Raw genomic sequence first — 21,594 nt, 5'->3', positions numbered from 1 at the left:
ACAGACAGTGAACAATACCACAGCAAGCTAACAGTACCACAGACAGTGAACAGTACCACAGTACTATAGACAGGTAACGATACCACAGACAGTGAACAATACCACAGCAAGCTAACAGTACCACAGACAGTGAACAATACCACAGTACTATAGACAGGTAAGGTACCACAGACAGTGAACAATACCACAGCACTATAGACAGGTAAGGTACCACAGACAGTGAACAATACCACAGCAAGCTAACAGTACCACAGACAGTGAACAGTACCACAGTACTATAGACAGGTAACGATACCACAGACAGTGAACAATACCACAGCAAGCTAACAGTACCACAGCCAGTGAACAGTACCACGGTACTATAGACAGGTAACGATACCACAGACAGTGAACAATACCACAGTACTATAGACAGGTAACGATACCACAGACAATGAACAATACCACAGTACTATAGACAGGTAATGATACCACAGACAGTGAACAATACCACAGCAAGCTAACAGTACCACAGACAGTGAACAGTACCACAGTACTATAGACAGGTAACGATACCACAGACAGTGAACAATACCACAGCAAGCTAACAGTACCACAGACAGTGAACAGTACCACAGTACTACAGACAGGTAAGGTACCACAGACAGTGAACAATACCACAGCACTATAGACAGGTAAGGTCCCACAGACAGTGAACAATACCACAGCAAGCTAACAGTACCACAGACAGTGAATAGTACCACAGTACTATAGACAGGTAACGATACCACAGACAGTGAACAATACCACAGCAAGCTAACAGTACCACAGACAGTGAACAGTACCACAGTAATATAGACAGGTAACGATACCACAGACAGTGAACAATACCACAGTACTATAGACAGGTAAAGGTACCATAGACAGTGAACAATACCACAGCAAGCTAACAGTACCACAGACAGTGAACAGTACCACAGTACTATAGACAGGTAACAATACCACAGACAGTGAACAATACCACAGCAAGCTAACAGTACCGCAGACAGTGAACAGTACCACAGTACTATAGACAGGTAACGATACCACAGACAGTGAACAATACCACAGCAAGCTAACAGTACCACAGACAGTGAACAGTACCACAGTACTATAGACAGGTAAAGTACCACAGACAGTGAACAATACCATAGCACTATAGACAGGTAAAGTACCAACAGACAGTGAACAATACCACAGCAAGCTAACAGTACCACAGTACTATAGACAGGTAACGATACCACAGACAGTGAACAATACCACAGCAAGCTAACAGTACCACAGACAGTGAACAGTACCACAGTACTACATACAGGTAAGGTACCACAGACAGTGAACAATACCACAGCACTATAGACAGGTAAGGTCCCACAGACAGTGAACAATACCACAGCAAGCTAACAGTACCACAGACAGTGAATAGTACCACAGTACTATAGACAGGTAACGATACCACAGACAGTGAACAATACCACAGCAAGCTAACAGTACCACAGACAGTGAACAGTACCACAGTACTATAGACAGGTAACGATACCACAGACAGTGAACAATACCACAGTACTATAGACAGGTAAAGGTACCACAGACAGTGAACAATACCACAGCAAGCTAACAGTACCACAGACAGTGAACAGTACCACAGTACTATAGACAGGTAACAATACCACAGACAGTGAACAATACCACAGCAAGCTAACAGTACCACAGACAGTGAACAGTACCACAGTACTATAGACAGGTAACGATACCACAGACAGTGAACAATACCACAGCAAGCTAACAGTACCACAGACAGTGAACAGTACCACAGTACTATAGACAGGTAAGGTACCACAGACAGTGAACAATACCATAGCACTATAGACAGGTAAAGTACCACAGACAATGAACAATACCACAGTACTATAGACAGGTAATGATACCACAGACAGTGAACAATACCACAGCAAGCTAACAGTACCACAGACAGTGAACAGTACCACAGTACTATAGACAGGTAACGATACCACAGACAGTGAACAATACCACAGCAAGCTAACAGTACCACAGACAGTGAACAGTACCACAGTACTATAGACAGGTAAGGTACCACAGACAGTGAACAATACCATAGCACTATAGACAGGTAAAGTACCACAGACAGTGAACAATACCACAGCAAGCTAACAGTACCACAGACAGTGAACAGTACCACAGTACTATAGACAGGTAACGATACCACAGACAGTGAACAATACCACAGCAAGCTAACAGTACCACAGACAGTGAACAGTACCACAGTACTACAGACAGGTAAGGTACCACAGACAGTGAACAATACCACAGCACTATAGACAGGTAAGGTCCCACAGACAGTGAACAATACCACAGCAAGCTAACAGTACCACAGACAGTGAATAGTACCACAGTACTATAGACAGGTAACGATACCACAGACAGTGAACAATACCACAGCAAGCTAACAGTACCACAGACAGTGAACAGTACCACAGTAATATAGACAGGTAACGATACCACAGACAGTGAACAATACCACAGTACTATAGACAGGTAAAGGTACCACAGACAGTGAACAATACCACAGCAAGCTAACAGTACCACAGACAGTGAACAGTACCACAGTACTATAGACAGGTAACAATACCACAGACAGTGAACAATACCACAGCAAGCTAACAGTACCACAGACAGTGAACAGTACCACAGTACTATAGACAGGTAACGATACCACAGACAGTGAACAATACCACAGCAAGCTAACAGTACCACAGACAGTGAACAGTACCACAGTACTATAGACAGGTAAAGTACCACAGACAGTGAACAATACCATAGCACTATAGACAGGTAAAGTACCAACAGACAGTGAACAATACCACAGCAAGCTAACAGTACCACAGTACTATAGACAGGTAACGATACCACAGACAGTGAACAATACCACAGCAAGCTAACAGTACCACAGACAGTGAACAGTACCACAGTACTACAGACAGGTAAGGTACCACAGACAGTGAACAATACCACAGCACTATAGACAGGTAAGGTCCCACAGACAGTGAACAATACCACAGCAAGCTAACAGTACCACAGACAGTGAACAGTACCACAGTACTACAGACAGGTAAGGTACCACAGACAGTGAACAATACCACAGCACTATAGACAGGTAAGGTCCCACAGACAGTGAACAATACCACAGCAAGCTAACAGTACCACAGACAGTGAATAGTACCACAGTACTATAGACAGGTAACGATACCACAGACAGTGAACAATACCACAGCAAGCTAACAGTACCACAGACAGTGAACAGTACCACAGTACTATAGACAGGTAACGATACCACAGACAGTGAACAATACCACAGTACTATAGACAGGTAAAGGTACCACAGACAGTGAACAATACCACAGCAAGCTAACAGTACCACAGACAGTGAACAGTACCACAGTACTATAGACAGGTAACAATACCACAGACAGTGAACAATACCACAGCAAGCTAACAGTACCACAGACAGTGAACAGTACCACAGTACTATAGACAGGTAACGATACCACAGACAGTGAACAATACCACAGCAAGCTAACAGTACCACAGACAGTGAACAGTACCACAGTACTATAGACAGGTAACGATACCACAGACAGTGAACAATACCACAGCAAGCTAACAGTACCACACACAGTGAACAGTACCACAGTACTATAGACAGGTAAGGTACCACAGACAGTGAACAATATCACAGCACTATAGACAGGTAAGGTACCACAGACAGTGAACAATATCACAGTACTATAGACAGATAAGGTACCACAGACAGTAAACAATGCCACAGCAAGCTAACAGTACCACAGACAGTGAACAGTACCACAGTACTATAGACAGGTAAGGTACCACAGACAGTGAAAATATCACAGCACTATAGACAGGTAAGGTCCCACAGACAGTGAACAATACCACAGCAAGCTAACAGTACCACAGACAGTGAATAGTACCACAGTACTATAGACAGGTAACGATACCACAGACAGTGAACAATACCACAGCAAGCTAACAGTACCACAGACAGTGAACAGTACCACAGTACTATAGACAGGTAACGATACCACAGACAGTGAACAATACCACAGTACTATAGACAGGTAAAGGTACCACAGACAGTGAACAATACCACAGCAAGCTAACAGTACCACAGACAGTGAACAGTACCACAGTACTATAGACAGGTAACAATACCACAGACAGTGAACAATACCACAGCAAGCTAACAGTACCACAGACAGTGAACAGTACCACAGTACTATAGACAGGTAACGATACCACAGACAGTGAACAATACCACAGCAAGCTAACAGTACCACAGACAGTGAACAGTACCACAGTACTATAGACAGGTAAGGTACCACAGACAGTGAACAATATCACAGCACTATAGACAGGTAAGGTACCACAGACAGTGAACAATATCACAGTACTATAGACAGATAAGGTACCACAGACAGTAAACAATGCCACAGCAAGCTAACAGTACCACAGACAGTGAACAGTACCACAGTACTATAGACAGGTAAGGTACCACAGACAGTGAAAATATCACAGCACTATAGACAAGTAAAGGTACCACAGACAGAGAATAGTACCACAGTATTAGTACCATCATATGGTGTTCCACCATGTTCCAGGCTCGTGGGCGAAGCATCAGAACTGGAGCCTCAGAAATGTGTGGAACACCTGTGAAGACATGAACACAGATCAACTTTACCCATGGATCATGTGACAAAGCCCAATACAAAACGTTACCAAAGCATGGAACGTGACAAAGCACGATACGAAACGTTACCAAAGCATGGAATACGTGACAAAGCACGATACAAAACATTACCAAAGCATTGAACACGTGACAAAGTCCAATACAAAACATTACCAAAGCATGGAACACGTGACAAAGCACGATACGAAACGTTACCAAAGCATGGAACACGTGACAAAGCACAATACGAAACGTTACCAAAGCATGGAACACGTGACAAAGCACAATACGAAACGTCACTAAAGCATGGATCATGTGACAAAGCCCAATACAAAACGTTACCAAAGCATGGAACACGTGACAAAGTCCAATACAAAACATTACCAAAGCATGGAACACGTGACAAAGCACAATACGAAACGTTACCAAAGCATGGAACACGTGACAAAGCACAATACAAAATGTCACTAAAGCATGGAACACATGACAAAGCATGATACAAAACGTCAGTAATGCATGGAACACGTGACAAAGCATGATACAAAACGTCACTAAAGCATGTAACACGTGACAAAGCACGATACAAAACATCACTAATGCATGGAACATGTGACAAAGCATGATACAAAACCTCACTAAAGCATGGAACACGTGACAAAGCACGATACAAAACGTCACTAAAGGATGGAACACGTGACAAAGCACGATACAAAACATTACCAAAGCATGGAACACGTGACAAAGTCCAATACAAAACGTTACCAAAGCATGGAACACGTGACAAAGCACAATCAATCAATCAATCAATCAATTTTTTTTTTATATAGCGCCAAATCACAACAAACAGTTGCCCCAAGGCGCTTTATATTGTAAGGCAAGGCCATACAATAATGATGTAAAACCCCAACGGTCAAAACGACCCCCTGTGAGCAAGCACTTGGCTACAGTGGGAAGGAAAAACTCCCTTTTAACAGGAAGAAACCTCCAGCAGAACCAGGCTCAGGGAGGGGCAGTCTTCTGCTGGGACTGGTTGGGGCTGAGGGAGAGAACCAGGAAAAAGACATGCTGTGGAGGGGAGCAGAGATCGATCACTAATGATTAAATGCAGAGTGGTGCATACAGAGCAAAAAGAGAAAGAAACAGTGCATCATGGGAACCCCCCAGCAGTCTACGTCTATAGCAGCATAACTAAGGGATGGTTCAGGGTCACCCGATCCAGCCCTAACTATAAGCTTTAGCAAAAAGGAAAGTTTTAAGCCTAATCTTAAAAGTAGAGAGGGTGTCTGTCTCCCTGATCTGAATTGGGAGCTGGTTCCACAGGAGAGGAGCCTGAAAGCTGAAGGCTCTGCCTCCCATTCTACTCTTACAAACCCTAGGAACTACAAGTAAGCCTGCAGTCTGAGAGCGAAGCGCTCTATTGGGGTGATATGGTACTACGAGGTCCCTAAGATAAGATGGGACCTGATTATTCAAAACCTTATAAGTAAGAAGAAGAATTTTAAATTCTATTCTAGAATTAACAGGAAGCCAATGAAGAGAGGCCAATATGGGTGAGATATGCTCTCTCCTTCTAGTCCCCGTCAGCACTCTAGCTGCAGCATTTTGAATTAACTGAAGGCTTTTTAGGGAACTTTTAGGACAACCTGATAATAATGAATTACAATAGTCCAGCCTAGAGGAAATAAATGCATGAATTAGTTTTTCAGCATCACTCTGAGACAAGACCTTTCTGATTTTAGAGATATTGCGTAAATGCAAAAAAGCAGTCCTACATATTTGTTTAATATGCGCTTTGAATGACATATCCTGATCAAAAATGACTCCAAGATTTCTCACAGTATTACTAGAGGTCAGGGTAATGCCATCCAGAGTAAGGATCTGGTTAGACACCATGTTTCTAAGATTTGTGGGGCCAAGTACAATAACTTCAGTTTTATCTGAGTTTAAAAGCAGGAAATTAGAGGTCATCCATGTCTTTATGTCTGTAAGACAATCCTGCAGTTTAGCTAATTGGTGTGTGTCCTCTGGCTTCATGGATAGATAAAGCTGGGTATCATCTGCGTAACAATGAAAATTTAAGCAATACCGTCTAATAATACTGCCTAAGGGAAGCATATATATACGATACGAAACGTTACCAAAGCATGGAACACGTGACAAAGCACGATACGAAACATCACTACTAAAGCATGGATCACGTGACAAAGCACGATATGAAACGTTACCAAAGCATGGGACACGTGACAAAGCCCAACACAAAACATTACCAAAGCATGGAACACGTGACAAAGCACGATACGAAACGTTACCAAAGCATGGAACACGTGACAAAGCACGATACAAAATGTCACTAAAGCATGGAACACGTGACAAAGCATGATACAAAACATCACTAATGCATGTAACACGTGACAAAGCACGATACAAAACATCACTAATGCATGGAACATGTGACAAAGCATGATACAAAACCTCACTAATGCATGGATCATGTGACAAAGCACAATACGAAACGTCACTAAAGGATGGAACACGTGCCAAAGCACGATACAAAACATCACTAAAGCATGGAACACATGACAAAGCACAATACAACACGTTATTAAAGCATGGAACACGTGACAAAGTCACACAAAATGTCACTTAGGACCCCTTCACACATTACGAATAAGTACAAATCAGGACGAATCACGGCGGAACAGCTTGTATGAGCGAACTGTGAAAACAGGTGTGAATGATCCCGCTGCGACGGTTTCACGCATGTGATGGTGTCATGCACTAGCATGCATGAAACCGTCACAGCGGGAACACAATGCCAGCAGCTGGAGCATGTGTAACAACATTGCGCAGTTGCTGTGAAAAAAGAAAAAATTCATGCCACCCATGGGATTCGAACCTGTAATTTACAAAAGCTCTGATTGCCAGCCAGAAACTTTACCACTGTGGTACCATCGCTGGCCTGTAAAAGGTGTGGAAAAATGCCTGAAATCAACAATGAGATGACATATTTAAAAAAAAAAAACAACACACACCATAAAAACACTGCATTTTATTGAATCCCTCTTATCGAGTGGACAATATATACAATAAGTATGATCCGTCCATTCCTCTGTAGATGACCAATGGTCACAGACGTACAGTCATGAAATGACATGAATAAGAAGCAGGGCACTCTTATGTCCACATCTGCTGAACCCGGCGTGTCAAGCCAACCCCACGCGCATGTCCAACCCGACACGCAGGTCTTGTTGATGGCACGCCACAGGACAGACACCGCGTCATGTGGAACAGAGCTCACGTGGGTGACGTGACATTCAGATCGCCCGCTACGTGTTATGATTTGACGGTCCATTTCACCTGGGGCAGCCTGTCAATATGCGTGTTATACGCCCTCTCCAGCCCGTCGCAAAAGCGATATATGTTTTTATGTATTTACATGTGAGGACAGCAAGCACACACAGACGCATATCAATCAAAACACGGTACAACAGCCATGCCCCCTCTCTGTTCAGCACACACATCAAGGTGTCACTCTGTGATCAGATGAGAGGCACTTTGCCTGTGGGGGGGGGGGCAGACCACACGCATGCCATGTGTTGGGGGGCGGGGATCATGTGAAACACACACAGACGTGTTGTGGGGGAAATGGAACACGTGTATCACCTGGAATTTGGCCAACACCTGCCGTGAGAGGTATCAAACGGGCTCTCACAGGGCACTCTGTCTTTCAGTTGCTGGTGTGCGCAAATAGTTGTAGCAACAGATGTACGAGGCATTGGAGGCAGCTGCGATTTTACACAATTGGCATGCAATTCCTCCTTCGTACACTAGTCGACTTAAATCGTGTTATGTGTGAAGGAACCCTAAAGCATAGAACACGTGACAAAGTAGTGCTGGGCGGTATGACCAAAAATTTATATCACGGTATTTTTCAAAATTATATCGATTTCGTGGTATTTGACGGTATTTTTTTTTCAAGCAGGACTGGGTGCTAACCTTATTTTCTAATAATTTAGAGAGTAATTACTGCAGTAAATTAGCTTGGAATAACATATTTTACTGTCACGAGGAGTGAATATTGTAGAAAAACATTAATGTCCATACTAGTATTGATAAAGTGTAGGAATCAGAATGCATGACTGTTGCAGTGAAAATACAAAACACTTTATTGTGCAACTCTTTTGTAAACCAACTGGCTACAGTGTAAACAATATGTCTCCTGTAACTGCAAAGTGAAGACTTCTTTATCCATAGAACATTCACTATGGCAACATCCATAAATATTATTGAAACAAATAAATAGAAAAGGTGTGCAGCTTGAATTAATATATTGCTTCAAGCCCAACCAGGTAGTATTCAAGTATTAAAAATATAAATGTTTAACTTGAAGACTTCTTAAACAACTAAACTTTCACTATAAGGCAACTTGCATCCATATGGGCTTTGCTTCAAGATGAGGTATACTGGTACACATATTTAAACAAATAAATAGTAAACTAAAACTTTTAAAGTATGCAACTTGCATTAGTAATACTATTGCTCAAGGCCATTCACAGAACACAATCAGTAGGTATAAAAAAAATGCAAACAATATTGACACATTTCAACTTTATGGGCAAGCTCCACAAATTTCATCTTAAGTGTTACAACTTTTGAGCAAGAAAAACCAGACGGTCCACAGCATCTGGTTTGAGTGCAGCTCTGTGGCATGTGACACACTTTGTGCCACCAGTGCTGAACACTCTTTCAGATGGAGCACTTGTGGCAGGTATACATAAATACTCTCGAGCTAGTTTTGCAACATGAGGGAAATTTGCCTGATGACATCTCCACCACTCCAAAGGGTCTGCATCACTGTCAACCTCTGTGGTCTGCAAGTAGGCTCTCAGCTCCATCTTGATGCTTTCCTCCTCTGAGTGTTGTGTGGGCCGCTGAAGAGGAGGTACTGCTGGCTCACCACCACCAGAGGGCGCCCTGCCTGGAGTGCGGGCTCCAGGCACCAGAGGGCGCTGCCGCCACATAGGAGCAGCCAAGGTGACAGCCGTCACCTATCAACTGAGACAGCTGACATCCATCAGCGGAGGGGTATATCAGCTGGACGGCATCTCCACCTCATTGCCGAGATATCGCTCTACCAAGGAGGTAATATACTCAGCCAATTGTGTTGTCTTCTTGACATAATACCTTGTTACTTTTGCGCAGATAGCGAGTGGAACAGCAGGAGACTGTATTGGACCTTATTGATAAGTACACACATTCCTGCACTAACCAGTGTTTTTCTGACGAGAGGTGGAGGTGGTTTTTCCACCCTACGTGTTGCTGGGTGCAGCCGCACCCACATCTGACTGTCTCTGTTCCTCGCCAGCAGTACCGGATCCGACGAGCGGAGGCAGTGGCCACCTGGGAGTTCGGGACTTGGCGGCTCCAGTATTCCCGGGGTTCAGTGGCAGAGGAAATCGGGTGGTTCCGGTTCGACTCGGACAGACGTCTCCTATCGACACCATTGGAATTGGTTTATTTCCACAATTGTGATCTGTTGTGTTTGTTGTGCGTGTTCACAACAGTAAAGCTTTGTTATTTGACTTTCTTCATTGTCCGTTCATTTGCGCCCCCTGTTGTGGGTCCGTGTTCCTCACTTTCCCCAACACTGAGAGCATGTCTCCCATGCAGCCCATGCTGCTGGTGCTCTGCTTTTTGAAAAAGCTGGACAGGGTCTTTTTTCTTTTTTCCTCAGGTGGAGCAACAGGCCCTGCTGCTGCTGCACCACAAGGCCCTGAGAGAGGGTCTTGCTGTTGATCCTTTAGTGACTTGATTTCTTCAACTGCTCTGGAAATTATGTGTTCCACCTTTTCTTTCTGTGTGTAGGTGGTTCTGAACCGTGGATCAAGGAAAGATACGAAATCAAGCAGGTCATCTGTGTCAGTATTGTTGTCTTCCTCAGCAAGAATGCTGGTGTTGAACAGATGAAGTACTGACTTGACGTAGGACACGCTGACGTACTGCTCTCCAGACAAAGCATCAAGTGAAGTCCTGGAGTGGGTTCAACACCTGATACACACACACACACACACACACACACACACACACACACACACACACACACACACACACACACATACAGATTTAATATTATTTATTTCCCTAACAATATAATTAAGGTGCATCCATTGCAGACTAGAAAAGAAAAAGAAAACAAAGAGCACATAAAGAAAAAAAACATCCACACTCCTTGTTGACAGCCTCCAGGACGTCCATATCTTGCCAACTGATGACCAAATGCCTTGATTTTCTGTCAGCTTTTAGAACCTGACTGATGGCTCTCTCCTGCTAACATACTCTTTGCATCATCATCTGACGTGAGCCCCACCTGGTGGTGAACATGTGCTTTGGTAGACCCAGTTCATCCTGAGCCATGACCAGGTCCCTCTTTTTTTCCAAGAGTATGAAAAGGCTGCCACAGTTTTTTTGCAGACTCCAACTGTGCGTTGTATACGGTCATCTTTCACACCTCCCTCTGTAAAAACAACAAAGAAAGAATGTTAGTTTGCTAATACTAATGTTAAATTAATTACAGATTCATTAAAAGGACTAATTGTCTCAGAAATTGAGGAGGAAGCAAAATCTTTTAACTGCTGGTTGTGTCCAAACTGATACCTAACATTCTTAATGCATTCATAACATCACGGCCAATCACAGGGAGTTTATAAGGACATTTCTGACAAAACAGGGACACTTTTCAGGGCTACTGTCCAAAAAAAAAAAAAAAAAAAAAGAAAAATCAATAATAGGTGAAAATAACTTTATAGTTACATAGACATCTTATTCCACAAACCACTGCATATTCAATATACTTAAAAGAAGGATAAATAAATACAATTTCACTACTAGTCAAAAAATCAGGTATAGTACCCCCCCCCCCCCCACACACACACAAATTATTCCAATAGTCCCACACATATGTTGAAGATAAATCTCACATCATGACAAGTCATATTAATATAATAACTAGTACTTACCAATGGCAAGGTGAAGCCTGTGATCGAAGCACTGGCGTCTTGTCCAGTTATTCAGCTCAATGGCCTTAATGACGTTGGCTCCACTGTCTGTTGTTATGGCCACTAGTTTCTGCTCAGAAAGCCCCCAGGAACAGTGTTGGCGCCAAGGGGAGCTTGGGGGGGCTTAAGCTAATGAGCCAAACCCCCCCCACCCCCCGGCTCCCCCAACAAAAATTTTCTGGTGCCGCCACTGCCCAGGAATCAAGTGCCTTAAGTAACTCGCCGGTGTTGGTCATCAGGGAAATAGCTTCTTTCATCACTTATAAAATGGACAGTCAGGCTTAGGTATGGTTCCATGCCTCGACTCAACCACAAACATGTCGTTGCTGAGAAGTGGGGAACTGTAGCCACGCCTGCTTCTAGCTTGGCTCTGTGCTTTTGGTACAAGTTGGGGATTGCTGTTTGGCTGACATATTTTCGACTTGGTAAAACATAACTGGGATCCAGTGTTTTAATCATCTCCCTGAAACTGTCTTTCTCAACAGTACTAAGTGGAACCATGTCTTTGGCTATGTGGATGGTGATAGCGTTTGTAATGTCATTCCACCATTTGCTTTTCTTATTGTAGGCAGTCCCCGAGCAAACGCGCCCTTGAGTGACGTCTGACTCGTCTTTTCTCCCGCAGTGCCAACTTTACCTGCAGACGTGGAGGATGCAGATTGTAGGTTCATGCATTCTTGATATTCCAGGATATGCTTGTGGCTGAGGTGGTGAAGCAAATTGCTTGTGTTGCCTCCTGCGGCTACAACTTTAGTCCGACAACATTTGCAGAATATTGTTGTTTGATTGACATCGGATTTTGTAAAGCCAAAGAACTTCCAAACAACAGACACCGCTCATCTTTTCAGAACAAGTTCTTCAGTTTCATTGTTTACTCATTTAGAAACTTCACTTTCTGAACTTTCACCGTGTTTATCCATTTTGTTCACCGCTCAGTGACATCAGTACGCTCAACACAGGCTGTGCTCTCACATGCTGCTTGTTTGGTGCAACTGCAAAACAGCTCCCTCTCAATGTCCGGCTGTGCAACACGATGTTCCGAAGCTCTGCGATCTTGCACTGCACACTCACCGGTATTGGGGTATATAAAAAATTCAGATCATAAAAAAACAAAAAACACCAGTATTCAGTATGAATCAGTATACCGCCCAGCACTGTGACAAAGCATGATACAAAATGTCACTAAAGCATGGAGCACGTGATAAAACACGATGCAAAATGTCACTAAAGCATGGAACACGTGATAAAACACGATGCAAAATGTCACTAAAGCATGGAACACGTGACAAAGCATGATGCAAAATGTCACTAAAGCATGGAACACGTGACAAAGCATGATGCAAAATGTCACTAAAGCATGGAACACGTGATAAAACACAATGCAAAATGTCACTAAAGCAGGGAACACGTGATAAAACACGATGCAAAATGTCACTAAAGCATGGAACACGTGACAAATCATGATACAAAATGTCACTAAAGCATGGCGCACGTGATAAAACACGATGCAAAATGTCACTAAAGCATGGAACACGTGACAAATCATGATACAAAATGTCACTAAAGCATGGCGCACGTGACAAAGCATGATACAAAATGTCACTAAAGCATGGCGCACGTGATAAAACACGATGCAAAATGTCACTAAAGCATGGCACACGTGATAAAACATGATGCAAAATGTCACTAAAGCATGGAACACGTGACAAAGCATGATGCAAAATGTCACTAAAGCATGGCACACGTGATAAAACATGATGCAAAATGTCACTAAAGCATGGAACATGTGACAAAGCATGATGCAAAATGTCACTAAAGCATGGAACACGTGATAAAACACGATGCAAAATGTCACTAAAGCATGGAACACGTGATAAAACATGATGCAAAATGTCACTAAAGCATGGAACACGTGACAAATTATGATACAAAATGTCACTAAAGCATGGCGCACGTGACAAAGCATGATACAAATGTCACTAAAGCATGGCGCACGTGATAAAACACGATGCAAAATGTCACTAAAGCATGGAACACATGACAAAGCATGATGCAAAATGTCACTAAAGCATGGAACACGTGATAAAACACGATGCAAAATGTCACTAAAGCATGGCACACGTGATAAAACACGATGCAAAATGTCACTAAAGCATGGAACATGTGACAAAGCATGATGCAAAATGTCACTAAAGCATGGAACACGTGATAAAACACGATGCAAAATGTCACTAAAGCATGGAACACGTGACAAAGCATGATACAAAATGTCACTAAAGCATGGAACATGTGACAAAGCATGATGCAAAATGTCACTAAAGCATGGAACACGTGATAAAACACGATGCAAAATGTCACTAAAGCATGGAACACGTGACAAAGCATGATACAAAATGTCACTAAAGCATGGCGCACGTGATAAAACACGATGCAAAATGTCACTAAAGCATGGAACACGTGACAAAGCATGATGCCAAATGTCACTAAAGCATGGAACACGTGATAAAACACGATGCAAAATGTCATTAAAGCATGGAACACGTGATAAAACACGATGCAAAATGTCACTAAAGCATGGAACACGTGATAAAAACACGATGCAAAATGTCACTAAAGCATGGAACACGTGACAAATTATGATACAAAATGTCACTAAAGTATGGCGCACGTGACAAAGCATGATACAAAATGTCACTAAAGCATGGCGCACGTGATAAAACACGATGCAAAATGTCACTAAAGCATGGCGCATGTGATAAAACATGATGCAAAATGTCACTAAAGCATGGAACACGTGATAAAACATGATGCAAAATGTCACTAAAGCATGGACCACGTGATAAAACACGATGCAAAATGTCACTAAAGCATGGAACACGTGACAAATCATGATACAAAATGTCACTAAAGCATGGAACACGTGACAAATCATGATACAAAATGTCACTAAAGCATGGAACACGTGACAAATCATGATACAAAATGTCACTAAAGCATGGCGCACGTGATAAAACACGATGCAAAATGTCACTAAAGCATGGAACACGTGACAAATCATGATACAAAATGTCACTAAAGCATGGCGCACGTGACAAAGCATGATACAAAATGTCACTAAAGCATGGCGCACGTGATAAAACACGATGCAAAATGTCACTAAAGCATGGCACACGTGATAAAACATGATGCAAAATGTCACTAAAGCATGGAACACGTGACAAAGCATGATGCAAAATGTCACTAAAGCATGGCACACGTGATAAAACATGATGCAAAATGTCACTAAAGCATGGAACATGTGACAAAGCATGATGCAAAATGTCACTAAAGCATGGAACACGTGATAAAACACGATGCAAAATGTCACTAAAGCATGGAACACGTGATAAAACATGATGCAAAATGTCACTAAAGCATGGAACACGTGACAAATTATGATACAAAATGTCACTAAAGCATGGCGCACGTGACAAAGCATGATACAAAATGTCACTAAAGCATGGCGCACGTGATAAAACACGATGCAAAATGTCACTAAAGCATGGAACACGTGATAAAACACGATGCAAAATGTCACTAAAGCATGGCACACGTGATAAAACACGATGCAAAATGTCACTAAAGCATGGAACATGTGACAAAGCATGATGCAAAATGTCACTAAAGCATGGAACACGTGATAAAACACGATGCAAAATGTCACTAAAGCATGGAACACGTGACAAAGCATGATGCAAAATGTCACTAAAGCATGGAACACGTGATAAAACACGATGCAAAATGTCACTAAAGTATGGCGCACGTGACAAAGCATGATACAAAATGTCACTAAAGCATGGCGCACGTGATAAAACACGATGCAAAATGTCACTAAAGCATGGCGCATGTGATAAAACATGATGCAAAATGTCACTAAAGCATGGAACACGTGACAAAGCATGATACAAAATGTCACTAAAGCATGGAACATGTGACAAAGCATGATGCAAAATGTCACTAAAGCATGGAACACGTGATAAACACGATGCAAAATGTCACTAAAGCATGGAACACGTGACAAAGCATGATACAAAATGTCACTAAAGCATGGAACATGTGACAAAGCATGATGCAAAATGTCACTAAAGCATGGAACACGTGATAAAACACGATGCAAAATGTCACTAAAGCATGGAACACGTGACAAAGCATGATACAAAATGTCACTAAAGCATGGCGCACGTGATAAAACACGATGCAAAATGTCACTAAAGCATGGAACACGTGACAAAGCATGATGCCAAATGTCACTAAAGCATGGAACACGTGATAAAACACGATGCAAAATGTCATTAAAGCATGGAACACGTGATAAAACACGATGCAAAATGTCACTAAAGCATGGAACACGTGATAAAAACACGATGCAAAATGTCACTAAAGCATGGAACACGTGACAAATTATGATACAAAATGTCACTAAAGTATGGCGCACGTGACAAAGCATGATACAAAATGTCACTAAAGCATGGCGCACGTGATAAAACACGATGCAAAATGTCACTAAAGCATGGCGCATGTGATAAAACATGATGCAAAATGTCACTAAAGCATGGAACACATGATAAAACACGATGCAAAATGTCACTAAAGCATGGAACATGTGATAAAACACGATGCAAAATGTCACTAAAGCATGGAACACGTGATAAAACACGATGCAAAATGTCACTAAAGCATGGAACACGTGACAAATCATGATACAAAATGTCACTAAAGCATGGCGCATGTGATAAAACACGATGCAAAATGTCACTAAAGCATGGAACACGTGATAAAACACGATGCAAAATGTCACTAAAGCATGGAACACGTGACAAAGCATGATACAAAATGTCACTGAAGCATGGCGCACGTGACAAAGCATGATACAAAATGTCACTAAAGCATGGCGCACGTGATAAAACACGATGCAAAATGTCACTAAAGCATGGAACACGTGATAAAAACACGATGCAAAATGTCACTAAAGCATGGAACACGTGACAAATTATGATACAAAATGTCACTAAAGTATGGCGCACGTGACAAAGCATGATACAAAATGTCACTAAAGCATGGCGCACGTGATAAAACACGATGCAAAATGTCACTAAAGCATGGCGCATGTGATAAAACATGATGCAAAATGTCACTAAAGCATGGAACACATGATAAAACACGATGCAAAATGTCACTAAAGCATGGAACACGTGACAAAGCATGATGCAAAATGTCACTAAAGCATGGAACACGTGATAAAACACGATGCAAAATGTCACTAAAGCATGGAACACGTGATAAAACACGATGCAAAATGTCACTAAAGCATGGCGCACGTGACAAAGCATGATACAAAATGTCACTAAAGCATGGAGCACGTGATAAAACACGATGCAAAATGTCACCTAAGCATGGAACACGTGACAAATCATGATACAAAATGTCACTAAAGCATGGCGCACATGATAAAACATGATGCAAAATGTCACTAAAGCATGGAACACGTGACAAAGCATGATACAAAATGTCACTAAAGCATGGCGCACGTGATAAAACATGATGCAAAATGTCACTAAAGCATGGCGCACGTGATAAAACACGATGCAAAATGTCACTAAAGCATGGCGCACGTGATAAAACATGATGCAAAATGTCACTAAAGCATGGAACACGTGACAAATCATGATACAAAATGTAACTAAAGCATGGCGCACGTGACAAAGCATGATACAAAATGTCACTAAAGCATGGCGCACGTGATAAAACACGATGCAAAATGTCACTAAAGCATGGAACACGTGACAAAGCACGATACAAAATGTCACTAAAGCATGGCGCACGTGATAAAACACGATGCAAAATGTCACTAAAGCATGGAACACGTGACAAAGCATCATACAAAATGTCACTAAAGCATGGAGCGCGTGATAAAACACGATGCAAAATGTCACTAAAGCATGGAACACGTGACAAAGCATGATACAAAATGTCACTAAAGCATGGAGCGCGTGATAAAACACGATGCAAAATGTCACTAAAGCATGGAACGCGTGATAAAACACGATGCAAAATGTCACTAAAGCATGGAACACGTGACAAAGCACAATACGAAATGTTACAAAAGCACGATACAAAACGTTACTAAAGCATAGAACACGTGACAAAGCGCAGTACGAAAGTTACTAAAAGCATGATACAAAACATTACGAAAGCAAGCAGCACGTGACAAAACGCAATACGAAAAGTTACTGAAGCACAATACAAAACGTTACGAAAGCATGCAGCACGTGACAAAGCACAATATGAAATATTACTAAATTTCAATTTTCAATTTCAATTTTCAGTTTATTTAATCTGTATAGCACCAAATCACAACAACGTTGCCTCAAGGCGCTAAACTTACCAACTCGAGAGCAAGCACACAGGTGACAGTGGTAAGGGAAAAACTCCCTCTGATGATTTGAGGAAGAAACATCAAGCAGACCAGACTCAAAGGGGTGACCCTCTACTTGGGCCATGCTACTGACACAATTGACAAAACAATTTACAAAGCGAATATCTAGGAAATGTTGCCGGTGCACAGGACAGGAGGGTTACAGAAGACGACACCCACTCCCATCTATGGATGGAGCCGCATCTCAAACAGAGAGAAAAAAAAAAACAGAATCAGGCATCAGAAAGACAACAAATACAGTATAATTTGTCAGGATTAAGCAACAAGAAAAACAGAAGAAATACTAAGGTGATCGCCGACCAATATCCCTAAGCTTCACTAAAGGACCCAGAATTTAGATACAATTGAATGAATTTAAAAGGGTAAAATGCATAGTAACATACTATGCCAGTATGCTAGAGATACGAAAGGGAAAATAAGTGTGTCTGAAGTCTGGACTTGAAAGTCTCTACAGAATCTGACTGTTTTATTGATGCAGGGAGATCATTCCACAGAACAGGGGCACGATAAGAGAAAACTCTATGACCCACAGACTTCCTATTCACCCAAGGGACACAAAGTAGTCCCGCACACTGAGAACGCATAGCCCAGGCCGGTACATAGGGTTTAATTAGGTCAACTAAGTAGGGAGGTGCCAGTCCGTGAACACTTTTATAGGTTAGTAGCAGAACCTTAAATTCTGATCTCACAGGGACAGGAAGCCAGTGAAGAGACGCCAAAATGGGTGTAACGTGGTTGAACTTTCTGCTTCCTGTCAAGAGTCTGTCAGCAGCATTTTGAACCAACTGGAGACCCCTAATGTTGGACTGTGGTAAACCAGAAAATAGAACATTGCAGGAGTCCAATCTAGAAGAGACAAAAGCATGAATCAGGGTCTCAGCATCAGCCATAGACAGGATGGGACAATTCTTTGCGATATTTCGCAGGTGGAAGAAAGCAGTCCTCGTAATATCTCTAATGTGGAGGCTAAAGGACAACATAGGATCAAAAATTACCCCAAGGTTTATCCAGATGATGTATGACACACAAGCCTAGGCTAAGTGTTAACTGGTCAAATTGATGCCGATGTCTCACTGGACCAAGAACCATCATTTCAGTCTTATCAGAGTTTAAAAGTAGGACGTTTCTATACATCCAGCTTCTCACTGATGCAAGGCAATCTTCTAAAGATTTTATGTGGATGTGATTACTAGTAGCAGTTATCGGCATGTATAACTGAGTATCATCAGCATAGCAGTGAAAGGTAATCCCAAAATGCCGCAATATGTACCCAAGGGGTACTATATAAAAGGAGAAAAAGGGGCTTAAGACGGACCCCTGTGGAGCCCCAAATTTCATGTCACTAAGGTTAGAGGTAGTGTTATTTGTCAAGAAAGGTTGAAATCCCTCTCTGCATGCTGATATTAATTTTAGTAATCAATAATCTAACGCTGGAGGGACTATATCTCTCGGCTGGCTTGGGAACGCCTTGGGGTTCTCCCGGAGGAGCTGGGGGAGGTGTGTGTGGATCGGGAGGTCTGGGCGGCTTTGCTTGAGCTGCTGCCCCCGCGACCCGACTCTGGATAAAGCGTGTTTTAAAGCTGCTAAAGAGGAAAATTTGTTATGATTGAAGAGAAATGATTAAAGTAAGGTTGTGATTAGGATGGTTTCATGACAAAAAGTATTAAGGATGATTTTTATAATGAAGATATCAAGATAATGCTGTAATTAAAATTGTTTTTAATACAAAATGATTAAGAATTGAGAAGAATTTCTGATAAAAGAATGTTAAAGTAATGCTGTGGGATGCATGATTATTGAATGTCTGTTTCTACTGATATTAGAGGAAGCTGGGTAATTTCCAGTGAAGCGAGGAAGGGTTGATACTTTCTGCTTGTGAAAGAGTCTATTGTGTTGAAATGATGTACTTTCATGTAACTGTTTACATGACCAGACATGTCCAGCAAAACAGGAAGAAGGGGAGGAGAGTCAGTCCAACTTATAACTATATTAGGAGAAGAATGTGAGCGGATGAGATAGTGCACGCCCATTGAAACAAGAGGTATTTAAGGAAAAGAACGGGAAAGATTGGGGTTAGTCTTCTTCCTTCCTCTGCCTGGACCTACTGGGAGGATCGACCACACCCACCAACAGACCCCAGGACAAAAAGAATTCAACTGAAAGGAGAGAGGATCTGAGCACTTTTCACCACAAGAAAGAGACTTCATACTTTATTCTGACTGAGCTAAATGCTAAGGAGGAACCAGCAATAGGAGATAACCATCTACCCCCCACCCTCAGCCAGAAGACAAATTTTCGGTATGGAGACTCTCAGGCTCACCCAGCGAGGAACATCAAGACTTTGTACAAGGTTTAGTGTTTCATTGAAGGCTTAAAGGACAAAAGATTACAAGGCCAAGGCGAAGGCGATTATGAATCAGTTAAGTTCTAGTACCCGCACTCTTTACTACGAAGCCACGCTGTTGTAACATGTGCAGAATGTGGCTTGGCATTGTCTTGCTGAAATAAGCAGGGACGTCCCTGAAAAAGACGTTGCTTGGATGGCAGCATGTGTTGCTCCAAAACCTGGATGTACCTTTCAGCATTGATGGTGCCATCACAGATGTGTAAGTTGTCCATGTCATGGGCACTAACACACCCCCATACCATCACAGATGCTTGCTTTTGAACTTTGCACTGGTAAACAATCTGGATGGTCTTTTTCCCTCTTTTGTCCAGAGGACACGACGTCCATGATTTCCAAAAACAATTTGAAACGTGGACTCATCAGACCACAGCACACTTTTCCACTTTGCATCTGTCCATTTCAAATGAGTTCAGGCCCAGAGAAGGCGGCGGCTTTTCTGGATGTTGTTGATGTATGACTTTCACTTTGCATGATTGAGTTTTAACTTGCACTTGTAGATGTAGCGACAAACTGTGTTAACTGACAATGGTTTTCTGAAGTGTTGCTAAGCCCACGCGGTAAGATCCTTTAAATGGTAAATGGTAAATGGACTGCATTTATATAGCGCTTTTCCATCTGCTTCAGACGCTCAAAGCGCTTTACAGTTATGCCTCACATTCACCGACATCACACAATGATGTCGGTTTTTATTGCAGTGCCACCTGAGGGATCGAAGGTCACGGGATTCAAAGTTGGTTTTCGGTCTTGCCGCTTATGTGTAGAAAGTTCTCCAGATTCTCTGAATCTTCTGATTATATTATGGACTGTAGATTATGGAATCCCTAATTCCTTGTAATTGAACATTGAGAAACATTGTTCTTAAACTGCTGGACTATTTTTT

At 42.1% G+C, this 21,594-nt stretch overlaps 1 protein-coding gene and 1 long non-coding RNA gene across 2 annotated transcripts in view; one reads left to right on the top strand and one right to left on the bottom strand.

Moving 5' to 3' along the window:
- The window catches only part of mlsl (malate synthase-like), a 149,644-nt gene that overhangs the window by 97,034 nt on the left and 31,016 nt on the right, over positions 1 to 21,594 (bottom strand). Inside the window, 1 exon segment of the mRNA XM_034180985.1 lies at positions 4,682 to 4,758. Coding sequence (XP_034036876.1) covers positions 4,682 to 4,758 — 77 coding nt within the window.
- On the top strand, positions 8,658 to 20,635 carry LOC117519776. The gene is made up of 3 exons (XR_004563412.1): positions 8,658 to 8,918; positions 11,249 to 11,261; positions 20,622 to 20,635. It is a non-coding gene; the product is annotated as an uncharacterized LOC117519776 (long non-coding RNA).

This window comes from Thalassophryne amazonica, chromosome 11 (genome assembly GCF_902500255.1).
Source record: "Thalassophryne amazonica chromosome 11, fThaAma1.1, whole genome shotgun sequence".
Taxonomy (NCBI): Eukaryota; Metazoa; Chordata; class Actinopteri; order Batrachoidiformes; family Batrachoididae; genus Thalassophryne; species Thalassophryne amazonica.
The sequence above is the reverse complement of the archived record's forward strand: the minus strand, read 5'-3'. Positions and strand labels throughout refer to the sequence as shown.